The sequence below is a fragment of the Artibeus jamaicensis genome, unplaced genomic scaffold (genome assembly GCF_021234435.1).
Source record: "Artibeus jamaicensis isolate MK-2021 breed Jamaican fruit bat unplaced genomic scaffold, CSHL_Jam_final contig_465, whole genome shotgun sequence".
NCBI lineage: Eukaryota > Metazoa > Chordata > Mammalia > Chiroptera > Phyllostomidae > Artibeus > Artibeus jamaicensis.
Window position 1 is genome coordinate 24027668 of NW_026521843.1, and position 12685 is coordinate 24040352.

The following is a 12685-nucleotide window of genomic DNA, read 5'->3' on the forward strand; positions in this document are numbered from 1 at the left end:
AATCAACAGTTCTATTTTGGACATGGTAATTTTGAGCTGCAAATTACACATCTGGCATCAGTACAGGGAAGGCAGTTGTTACATGAGTCTAGAGCTCAGAGCAAAGTCGAGGCTGGGGATACATATTTGGTGATCACTGGCATACGGACAGTGTGTCAGCCATGCACGGAGACCGATGTGATGGACCAGGGAGTGAGCATGGACCCAGAAGCGAAGAGGGCTGGTGGACAGGCTCTGGCGCACCCCAACTGCAATCCACATTTCATTTTACAGAAAAAGATAATTTTAGTCATATGGCTGCCACACTTTCCAGAGTTTATGAATAACAAAGATGCAGAATTGGAAAGAGACTATCCAGAACCCTTCTCCAAACAGACTGCTCTGTGAAAGGTGATTCAGGAAAAGCAGGTCCTTCCTCTACTAACCTGATAGGTCTTAACCTTTGGTTAGGTACACATAGGAGAGCTTGAGGGGGACTGAAGACTCTCAGGAATTTTTCTCTGCCAGTAGGTTATAACGAGCATTTGCTACCATTCTATGATGAAGAAGCTCTCTCTCACTGAGAAAGTCCTAAGCACTTTTTCCCATGGATTTTGAACAACATGGTAAAAACACTTCAAATGATATTTAATTCTTCCTTCAGGTAGGATGTGTTTCCAGTGCCCTTCAGGCCATCATCAGCTAGGAATCTAAGAGTCTCCCTAGAAAGGGGCAGTGGTGCATCAGTTACTAGCCAGGAGCTCTTTTCCTTTAGGGAAAGTGTCAAGACATCAGCCTAGAGAAAAAGCTGGGCCCTGGGTCAATGCCAGTTAATGGTAGGCTCTAAGTGAAGAAGATGAGTTTACCTCATTCTTCTTCTGCCTGTAGCAACTGGGCTTTGGGAACAATAGCCTTATTATTTTTTGAAAGTCAGGAGATAAAATAAAGCACCACTTGGATTATCATCATTGAGGAATAAGGGCAGAAATATGATGTTCATTCAGCATCTTGTTCAATTTGCACAGCTAATTTTTGAAAATAAAAGTTGATATAGATATGATTATTTGAGATTACCTATGAATATATTGTTTGGGGACCATGCTGCATAGTTAATGTTGTATCAAATTACAGGAATTCTCCCAGTAACAGAGGAGAGACATCTGTATCCCAACAGGAAGAATTTATGGCATTGTAGGGGAACCATTTTGACAACAAATGATTCTGTTGTGTTCTTCCCAACAGGCTTTCTTCCCTCTTGATGCCTCTCCCTGGGAACTGAGGTGGTGTTAAGTAGCAAAACAAATGAGTCCTCTGAACACTGAGGTTTACTGTAATCCACATTTTATGTTGACAGAGAAATATTTTTAATCATATGACTGTAGACTGCTCAAAAACAGTAATACTAAAGATGCAAACAGCCATTTTGCAAGATTGGTATTAGAGAAAGGAGCCGTTTTTAGATATTGAGATGAGGGGCTTGGAAATTAAAAAAACAACAACACATTATTTTGGGACAAGGATTTGATTCAGGGAAAACATTTAAAAAATCCTTTTGAAAGCAAGAGATGTATTTACTAGGACCAACTTCTGACTTTGAGTAACTGTGATGAGAGACCTGATTTTGCCTTCACTATCATAGTTTGAACACACTCTCCTCCAGGGTTAAACCTACAGCTGACAGTAAGCTAATGTGGGCGCCAATTTATACAGTGATTTAAGCCTGAGGCAAAGTGGACCTCAAAACATTTTCTTATAATAACCACAGAAGCAGGTTAAAATGTGAATATTTTACATTTTTCCTCCTACTTGGTAAATTTCTGGTCATTTTTGCAAAAAATTCAAAGTAAAGGCGAATGTGGAACTGCTAGAAGACAGCTGAGACAGAGAGGGCGCCCGCTCTACTCTGAGGATTGGCAGGGAGCTGGAAGACTGTGCACAGCCCTCCCCACTCAGGACTGAGAGCACGTCCTGAACCCCTGGCGCCTCCATCACCAGAACCATGCCAGGCGCTGTCATCAGGACCCCCAAATGGTCTATCAGTTGGGTGGCACCACGTGGTATGGCCGACCCCTTCATCCCTGGTTACTCATGGATGAAGTGTCCAGATTTATACTGGTCAGGTCCCCCTAACGTATTCAACATAAACCATCCCTGGTTACTCATGGATGAAGTGTCCAGATTTATACTGGTCAGGTCCCCCTAACCTATTCAACATAAACATCACAAAAGCCATTGTTTCATCAAATTCTTTCTATATCCCAGATGCTCTACTGGGTGCATAATTTATAAATGTTTTCTCCAGTCCTTACCATAATTCTGCAAGTTAAGTATGGTTATCCTGGTTTTACAAATAAAGAAACTGAGGCTCTGAGAAGTTGAGTAAGTTATATTCAGTCACCGAGATGCTAAGTATCTGAGTAGAAAACAGCTAGAGGATTCCAGTGACAAAGTAGACATGATTTAAATTGTACTTGTTTAGACTCAAAACCAAAAGCCAAGGTTGCCCATGATGGCAAATGTCAGTAGTACTTCCAGCATTTACTTAAATGCTGTGGTAAATGTGGAATGCTAAATGGTGCCATCAGCTGGGCTGTACGGCCCCTCACATCCTGCCTCTCCCCCAGGTTGAACACTGTATAACACTTGACCTTGAATGCAGGTTGCTCAGTTAAGGCTGCACATCTGTCAAGATGTCAACTAGTGCTGAGGAATAGGCCCAGAACTTCAGTTACAATAAGGTCTGATGTGTAGCAGAGTCACCTGTGAACTCAAAACACACATTTCTAGGCCCTTCCTCTAGATCCTCTGATTCCATTGGTTGGTGGTGGGTCTCAGGCATTTGTATTCTCTTAAAGAAGCCCAGGTCATTTTGATGCCCACCAAAATTTGAAAATTACTGCTGTCATTGTCATGTTGGAAGGATAATGTCTTACTTGGAAATCAGAGCAAACCAAGATGAGCTGAAGTTGCAGGATGGGAGAAAAATTCAGCTGAGAGGAATGCATGAAGGGATGCCCATGAAATGTGTGCTTTGTGAGGTTACTTTTTCCCTTTCCTGATCAACGTCTGCCTCTTTTTAGTTCCTCCCATTAATACTTGGGCCCAGAGAATATCATATCAGGACTTCAGTAAGGATTTATCTTAGTTATCCAATACAGAGTGTTGTAGAAATAACCTAAAAGACAGAAATTTTGTTTTTGTTTTGTGATTTTAGAAGTGCTGATTGTACTGGGGAATTCAGCTACAGATCCATCCATCAGATCATCCTGTTCTGCCCCTCCGGCCATGCAGTCCCTCTGGGGGTGCCTTCCTGTCATCACGATGATACCGACCAGCTTTCTAACCTTGAAAGATGCCATGACAATGTCTTGGCAGGGACATTATTCATAGCTTTGGGCTCTTGTCTTTCAGAGGCCTGGTTTGTCATCACAGTCCTTGAAATTGTTAGATAAGATAAGGTCATAAGGCAAAGGGGCTTTCACGTGGGGGGCTCGTATGTGAATGTATCCTCTACCTGGTACTGAAGTTCCAAGTGCGACGAACACCACCGCAGTCACAGAATCTTTCAGGCCGATGGTGCAGCCGAAGTGGGAAGCCAGGTCGCCAATGAAAGCTGTCAGTATGCCAATCATGAGGATGGAGACAATGAAACACGCCCAGCCGTTCCAGTATTCCGTAGGGGGCACGAAGGCAAACAGGACCTTCCAGAACACAGTCAGGAAGTGCATCACGTAATCGAAACAGGAGGGTAGCTTCTCCTCCCCACACTCGTCATCGTCATCGTCTTCCCCTAGAAAGAAAGGAGTGAAGCACATCTCATTACAACTTGTGCTCTCAGGGTCTCCCTCTCAACCAATCCTGCCTGTCACCTCTGCGCTCTGAGTGACCAGGAGACCATTAGAAGTGGGTGAAGCTTAGGGTTTTCCAAGAGTCAATCATAATGAAACAATGAGTGTTTCATGCTTAGTGTCAGGTCAAAGGCAAAAACTTAATACCCCCAGCACCCAGTTTACTAGTTAGATGTAATCAACACACTGTATTCTCCTGTCACCTCCAGTGAGATTTGTCACTTCAGAGAAGTGACAAGGATTTCTTCCAAAAGTCTGGGAAGCCCTGTGACTGGCTCATAAAGAAGCCTCTTCTGAAGGAAGATAACTGTGATAGAGTTCTTCTGCCAGGATTCTTTTCTTGGAACGCATTTTTGTTTTCCAACTTCAGCTCTGGGCAGTCACGCTCCCATAATCACCTTCAGGACAGTGCTCACACAGGGCCCTCCACCGTGGCTCTGGGCCCTGGGCCCTGCCCATTTCTCCAGCGTTACCTCCTGCAACTACTTCAAACTCAAACTTCATCCTAGCTAAATGGAATTATTATTTGCATTCTTCTACAAACCATACGTACTTTCTCCTTCTGTCCTTTAGAACTGAATGTACTTGGTGTGTTCCAATCCTCCCCTCCCTTATGCTTCCCCAATTGTCCTTTAAAACCCAATTCCTTTATGAAACTTTCTCTGAACCCTCTTGCCCTCCAGCAAGAGCTGGAAACTCCTCCTCAGAGCTTCCACAGCCCCCAGCACTTGTAACACTAGATGGATGGATCTCACAGTGTGGTCCCTCTGCAGCAGCAACAGCAGCAGCAGCTGCTGAGTTACCAGGGAACATGTTAAAAATGCACATTTCTGGCCCCACCGAATCAGAAACACGGGTAGTGGTGGGTGTGGGATGGGAGGTGGCAACCACTTAGGCTACAGCCAATAAAATCATTTCCTTGCTTTGCTTTGGTGTTTGCTCTACAAAAGTCTTTCTCCTCGTTCCTGCAGGAGGAGCACTCTGAGCATTTTTGGTTTGACCCCACTCAATTTGAATCCACATTTGCTCAAATAAACTCTTACACTGAGACTCACTAAAATTTTTATCTTTTAAAAACCATTCCCTACAGCATTCATGCCGTATGGTTGTTACATATTTCTAATCTCAATCACTCGTGCCTAAAAGCAGAAGATGCTCTTAAGTGAAAGTAATACCTGTTACAGGTTGAATTATGTTTCCATCAAACTCATGCTCTAAGCTCTAGCACCTCAGAATGTGACTGTACTGGAAGACAGGGCCTTGAAAGAGATATTTAAATTACAACAAGGCTGTTTGGGTGGGCCCTAATCCAATGTGACCAGTGTCCTTCTAAGAAGAGGAACTTGGGACCCACACAGAGACAGACAGTGGAGATGTGCACACACACACACAGAGGAGAAGGTCCCTTGAGGAGGACCCAGCAAGAAGGCGCCCTTCCCTCTGCCAACTCAAGGAGAAAAGCCTCAGGAGGAAATGCACCTGCTGACACTTTGAGCTTGGACTTCTAGCCTCCAGAACTGTGAGAAAGTCAATTTCCATGGTTTATGCCACCCAGTCTGTGGTATTTTGTTATGGTGGCCCCAGCAAACTATTACGGTACCCACTTGGAAGCCTCCTGCGCCCTAACCTTAATGGATAGAAAGAGTCATTCAGTGCTTCTATTATCCACTCCATTTTCTTCTGTCTTTTATGCATTTCTTCTTTTTTCCTTCTTTTGCTTTTCTTCCCATTTTCCCTTTACCCTACACATTAGCTGCAGGTAGAACTCACTGCAAAAGCTGCAATTGTCAGGGCTTATTGAAGGGAGGGAGGAAGAAGAGGACCACCTTAGTCTTTCTCTACTTTCTTCTCTCCCCACTGCCTGCTCCAAAGGAGGGGGTGCTTCCCATACCCCAGGAAAGCTCCACCAAAGGATGACACTTTCAAGTTATGTTCATTTTGTATCTGGTCCTTTTAAATTTCTATATTTGTGCTCATTTTATAATTTCATAGGGTATATGATCACAGCAGTTTGGAAAACACTGAATCTTAATCAGTCATTTATGAAAAACAGATTATTTTGGGTGTCTTAAGTCCATATGGTGAAGATGAATAGGAAAACAAAAAAATGAAGCTTCTCGGAAGAAATGACAATTATAGAGAGTAGATATTATATTTGTCTTCAGGATGAAAATAATAACACCTTTGCCATGGAGGAGTGCAGGGGAACAATTAGATCACCTCTAAAGTATTTGAGAATATTTCAACATAGTAGTTATTATGGTAGTTATTATTTTCCTATACTTAAGGATTGTGACTGTATTTCCCTGTCATTATTTAATTGCTTGGTCAATATGTTGGGTCCTAAGTTTACAGTCAAGGCTTTTAAAAAGAAAATGTGATCTAGCCCTCTGGGATTAACTTCACAATCTATAAGTGTGCAATGAAAAATGAGGTGGGTAGAGAGAGAGGGGTTGAGATCTCCTTTGGGGGCTTCTAGCATTACAAGGAATCCTAAATATTTTAATGCTCATGTCTGGAATGGGAGACCCATCTGTTTTACTGAATGTGAAAGCAGCAGTGGCTTCCCATCCTTTTCCCCAGGATCTCACTGCTCTGCACAAATGTTAATCTCCAACTCAGATGTCACGAAAATATTAAAAGTGAGCACTGACTGCCATGCATGCTGGGTAATTAGCCTGCCTTGGAGAAGGACAGAGAAATGTTATGCTCATCCATTACCATCTGGACTCTACTTAAAAGTCTGTTCCTCGCAAAGATCAGTGGAGCTTTTTTTTTAAAGCCTGGGTGCATCTTTTATGTAATAGCAAAGTTGATGGTAACCTGCCGGGGTGTATGTGTGCCAGCCCAGGGTTACTAGAGGCTTCGAAGTTCTTTGGAACCCCTCCTCTCCATCAGCAAGGAAACAGGCAGGTGGGTTTCCTGTCATAGGATCCCAGGCAAATGATCCTCTTATCTCAGAATCCTTCTTTTCAGCTTTAGGAATTCTACAAATAGAACGATAACACAAAAACTATATTTGATTAATCTGCCCCATGGCCTTTTAAATGATTTCCTTGATCATGTTGGATGTCCTAAAAATATAACCACAAAAATAGCCAAATTATTGAAACCACAAAAATAGCCAAGGCATTAAAAACGCAGATAGTGGAGAGGGGATCCCTTCACCTACTGATGTAACAGTACTGGCACTGCTCCTGCCATGGAGCTGAGCACAGAACCGTCGTCAGAACTAGTGATCACGAAGGGCAACCCCTGGGCTTGGCACATGAAGCTAAGACAACAAGAGATTAGTTTACATCCCTCTAAAGATGCTCAGGGTTTGGCCTCAGGGAGAGCTTTGAGAGCCAGAAAAAGAGGCTGATGGAGTATAGTTGAGCCAGAAAACTTAAGTCAATTTGTAGTTCTGATAGCTTGTTTTGAGGGAAGGCATTGACCTTCCTGAGCTTCCGTTCTTCATCTGTCGGATCAGTTTCCTACCTCCCACATCACAGAGCTGTGGTGAGGACTAGAAGAAGAAATGTCCGAGTCCTTTGCATTACTGTGAACCTCTACAGGCAGGTGTAGCATTTTCTATCACTGTTACTTGTCAGGAAGAAGGCGGTAAATCAGTAAGACCTGAGCTTCCTGATTTCACAGAATCTGTATTCTGTTTGAATGAAACATTTATTATTCCAGCTTTTCCAAGCTGCTTGATTTCAAGAAAAGAAAAGAAGGAAGAAACAGTGTCAAATTCTCTCCCTCTAAGTGACAGGCATTGAGCTAATTTTTCCCACCTTCATTTCATTTAATCCTTACTCTATCCACGAGAGATGGGGATTATTAATCCCATTGCACATATGAAGAACCTAATATTCAGAGAATTATGTAAATTTCTAAAATAATTACACAGTTGGTAAGTGGCTGAGTGGGGATTTGATCTTACAGTCTATTTATGGCACGTGATGTCTTGTTGAAGCAAGTTGAGGATGTTAGCATCTGTCCCATATTGATTCAAAGTTTGAATCTGAGAATTCCTCCTATGCCTAAATGCTACACAACATTGCTTTTTTAAGGCATGAGAGAACACTGATCAGTGATGTTCTAATTTATTTTCTAGCTATGCTATATTTTCAGCAGTCAGCCACATGTTCTTTTTCAAGCCCTCGGGGACCAAGTAAACACAGGAAATAAGACAATCAATGGAGGGCATCCCAGTTATTATTTAGAAATCTGTGATTTAGAGTATGACAAGTTCTTACTTCCATTTCTAGTTGTCAAAAGTCAGTCATCTAGTTTGGAATCAAACATCCTGGTTTGCATCTAGCTCTTCACCCTTGAATTTGGGAAACTGGCCTACACATTATCATATAGTTTGGAATCAAACATCCTGGTTTGCATCTAGCTCTTCACCCTTGAATTTGGGAAACTGGCCTACACATTATCACAAGTCTGTAATGGAAAGTACTTTGGGGAATGTGTGCTGCTGTTAGTCAGAGGGGAAGTGTCTGACTTTCCATTCCTTCCAGGTATTCATTTATATCTATGACTAGTCCATTTTTATTCTGTGAGAGAATCCTCCACTATGGATGAATGAGAATAATCAGAACACTTTCAGGAAGTATGACAGGGTGACTTCTGTGGCCAACAACACTGTCATCATGTGATCTCATGAGCTCAACAAGTGTTACTGGTCCTTAGCCACTCTGTGTTAATATGCAAATCAGTAATGGTGAAGCTGGATCACTACAGTGGATTTCTACGTCCTATGTACACTGTTTTGGACATAATTTTTTTCTCAAATATTGTTCCTTTTTTTCAAGCAGGACTGAGTTTAATTTTTGTGTCTCTTTAGTTTCTAAGCACCAAGGTTTGTTGTCTTCAAACAAGTTAACAGGTTAAGTTGGTCGAATGGGCTTTCTCCTCCACATCTGTCACTTTCTTTTGCAACCTGATACATATGGTAAATGGCAAATCAAGTTCAACTCTTCTCTTTTACATTTCCGCTTCTCTTTGTTTTCTAAGGTTCTAACAAAATCATAAAATATTTAAGGTAAAAGAAACTTGAGCAATCAGCTAATTTGCCCCTTTTCATTATAAGAGAAAAAAAATGAGAACTGTGATTTGATGGATGAGTTTTTGTTCTCTTGTTTTGTGTGTGTGTGTGTGTGTGTGTAATATGTAAAGGCTTGAATTAAACCCTGTGGCTTTTACTGTCATGCTCACTCAATGATCTAGAAACTTCTTTCCTTTTCCCTTTAACATGCTCGTATCTTATTTCTAGTGAGAAAATATTTATTTCTTCCAACCCTTAATGATTTCTATATACCACTAATAACCTAAAGATTCATTCCCAAACAAGAATTTAATCTCTTGCTCTGGATTTTGGAGAAGTGCTATAAACATCTCCTTATAACCCAATGGGCAGGAAGTACTTACTTATGTATTCTCTGATGAAAAGCAGACGTCTGCAATTTTTTTTACCGAAAGTGTATTACAAGATAAGTCCTTAACAAGGGAGACCTCAAAACAGACTTTATTCAAATTTATAGATTCGGGTTGCCAAAGCAGAGAGAAAAAAAGGCAAGTATTTGATCCCATCAATGAAACTTGTAGGTATTACTGTAGAAAATAACTGAACTTAAACCTTTGGGAGGGTGTCAGAGCTTGCCAAGGTCAACTCTCTATTTAACATGAATTCCTTTAAAATCTCCACCCAATGGTCACTGTGCTCCACCCAATGGTCACTGTGCCCCACATGAGTCTCAGCTACCAGGGCATTCATGATCTCACAATCCAAGTTTCAGGAGCTCAAACTGTCAGCTCAGGCTGTTAGGTTCCAGTAATTTATCCTGGTCCCACTGCTTAGGCCGTATGGAGTAAATTGAGTCTGGCTCCACATGACATTCCTGCAGGCACCTGTCACTTGTCCATCGCTCTCGGCCCTCCCTCCAGGGTGCTTTGTCAGGCTGGCCATGCTCTTCTGAGCACTCTCTCAGCTAGTCATAACCTCCCTTTTTAGAATATGGTGCTTGGAGCTGAATGCGACTCCAAGAGGCACTTAACCTGTCTGCTCTGGGGAAGGTCTTTCTCCTTTCTTCTTCTGGACACATTTACTTTCGATAATGTACACACTGGGCTGTTGGTGGCCACATTACATATTGTCTTACACATAACTTACACCTACACATTAACAGCAACCCCCTGTTTTAATGCCATTTCTGGCTCATGTGTTTCACTTCCCACACTAGTGTAACTGACCTTTGAGACACAAGTGTAGAATCATTCATCTATTCTTACTAGGCTTTTGAAGAGATTATCAGTTACTATTTTTTCAGTCCAAGTTAAACCTTATCATTAGAAAATCTTATCAATCATTTGACATTATAGATGCTCTAAGAACTTTCCTTCTGAAAGAATTCTTCAAAATGTATTTGGATTGTGGAAAAAAGGCTCTTGGTGTGGCTGGTTGTCCTTGGGGAGGATGGGAGCCCTGCTGCTGGTGTCTAGTTTGGCTGCCCCAGTCCCGTGCAGCTAAAGGCCTGAGGGCAAGGCTGGTGGTTTGCTGAAAGGCTCTTCGTCACTAGCTAGTGGGGAACAAAATGCGTGTGGAGGCTCCAAGCCCAGAATCTACTGTGCCTGGGCACCCACATCTAGGAGATCAAGTTCAAGATTGCTGTAGACTTGCAACTTGGACTGCTGGCCCATTCTTAGAGGACACCTAGATAGATCCTATGAATCATGCCCACCCTGAGCTTCCAAGCTGGAGACAGCTATGCATCATTCTGTCCCACAGTAGCAGTGCTCATTACAGTCCATACTTGGGACATTAGGCACAGATGCCATGTGACAATACTGAGAAGGACATGTGAAGGAACTCAACTATCTGTGCATAACTGGCAACCCTGTCTGGGTAAATGGACTCCTGGGTGAAATGTGCCAAGCAACAGAATGTTACCAGCTCAAGCCTTTGTGGTCCTTGTTAGGATGGTTAATACAGCACAAGAAATATCTAATGTGCTGTATTAGATATTAGACATAAATATTTCTCAGTAAATGCAGCCACTATCAAAATGAAAAAACGCATCCACTAAGGAGTTCTAACCCCAATGGAAGTTTGATTATTGGCAAAATGAATCAGTTTAAAGCTTCAAATTGACAGCTTAGCCTATCTCTAAGAATTCCTCTATGTGTTCTGAGCATCCCAAATGAGCCTAAGTTGATGCAATTATTAGTCTTGTGAGTTTTTCCCCAAGCCTTGTTTTTTTTCCCCAAAATAACTCCACATCGGGCTGAGAATCTTGAAATTGTGATCTCTTACCACTTATTGATTGTAGGATTAGCAGAAATTCAGGCTTCTGCAACAGAGAAGCATATTCCCTATAGACCTGAGCACCTAAGAAATAAACCCGCAACAAGCAGATACCCAGCAAGAGTGGATACCTCCTGCTGGTTTAGATGGTTTAGGTACAGTGGGTAGTATGTGAGCACACTGGTTTCTGAGATTGGCCTGAGGGCTCCCATAACACTCTGTAAATATCAGCAGCTGTGTGGATTAGCCTCCTGCAGTGTGGGAAGTTGAGCCTTGGAGGAACTGTTTGGGCAGCAATAACCCTTTAGTTTTCAACAAATTGCTCAGTGTTATGCTCTAGGAAAATGCTGAAATTTATTTAAAGGGTTGAGTTGATCTGTATCAAAGGCTGCCCCCCATGCAGAGGAGTGTAAAGACTGTCTGGATTTTAAGATGCTGCTGTGGTTAGCCCATGGATTTGGGTTTACTTGCTGAGTGCTCACCTTCATGCACGTGGGGAAACACATACATCTCACTTAATCTTCGTCTTCCCAGCAAACTGCTAAAGTCGGTATTGTTTTCTCTGTTTTTAAGGTGAAGAAACCAAGGCTCAGAGAATTTAAGTGACACTTGTGAGATCTAAAACCCTTTCCACTACTTCACTGCAATTACCTGACTCACTGCTTCCAGTGAGGAAAATCTCTGTGGTTTGTCCAGCGAAACTCCATTTTGATAACTTCTAAGTTTATTGAGCCATCTTATGAAACATGTAATTGGAAAATAACCACCCTCCTTGAAATAACCCTCTGCATATGGTGTCATATAGAAATTACTGGATGCTTCTTTAGGGGAAATGAATGGATTGTCCTACTTCCTTTCTTCTTCCTAAAGAGTCTGATTTTCCTTTCATCTTTGTGAAAATTCTCTTAGTGGTTTATATTGGAAGTGGGATTCTCCCATTTGGGTGGCAAGTATCTATCTCTCTGTGCAGCAAATGGGAAGGGCTCTAAACCTTCAGCAACGGTGACCCCTCTCCTCTCTGACTGCTTTCCTGGTCTCAGGATCACTGGAAGGGACTTTGATCTGATCGTGGGGTTTGTGAGTTGGTTTGCTGGCAAAGTGGTGATACTAAGCTGAGAACCTAAGATTCTAATCATGGCCTTGGTTTGCACACTGCAAAGTGATTACAGTTACTCAGGTCACCCCTCATCTGCTTGCCTGTTTTCTCCTCTCTGCCATGACTTTCAATGGGATCCCAATAAATAGGCTCCTCCACTGAGAAAAAAGGGGCTTTGATGAATTACGTGTTCTTGGGCACCTCACACAGATGCTCCTTGTGCTTCCATTTCTTGTCCTGGAAACTGAGGCTACTCTTTATTACTTCTCTCTTTGTGTTGTTAAAATGATAATTGACAATTTTAAGAGAGCTGTGACCTTATATGTAGTGATACCAATTTGCAGGGGGAGGAATAGCTCATTAGTGGAATTCACATGGAACATCTCCATTCCCTCACTGCTCACGGACACTCTTTTGTGCAGAGAGTAGGCTGGCTAAGGTGGGTGTGACAATCGGGTTTGTCTGTCTGCC

The 12685-nt window shown here is 42.3% G+C and overlaps 1 protein-coding gene across 12 annotated transcripts in view; it reads right to left on the minus strand.

Annotated features, from left to right (window-relative positions):
• SLC8A1 (solute carrier family 8 member A1) overlaps window positions 1–12685 on the minus strand; it is a 350756-nt gene that overhangs the window by 21815 nt on the left and 316256 nt on the right. For all 12 annotated transcript variants that reach the window (XM_053666917.1, XM_053666920.1, XM_053666911.1 and 9 more), the window contains one exon: window positions 3494–3769. In XM_053666917.1, coding sequence (XP_053522892.1) covers window positions 3494–3769 — 276 coding nt within the window. The remainder of the gene's footprint in view (window positions 1–3493; window positions 3770–12685) is intronic.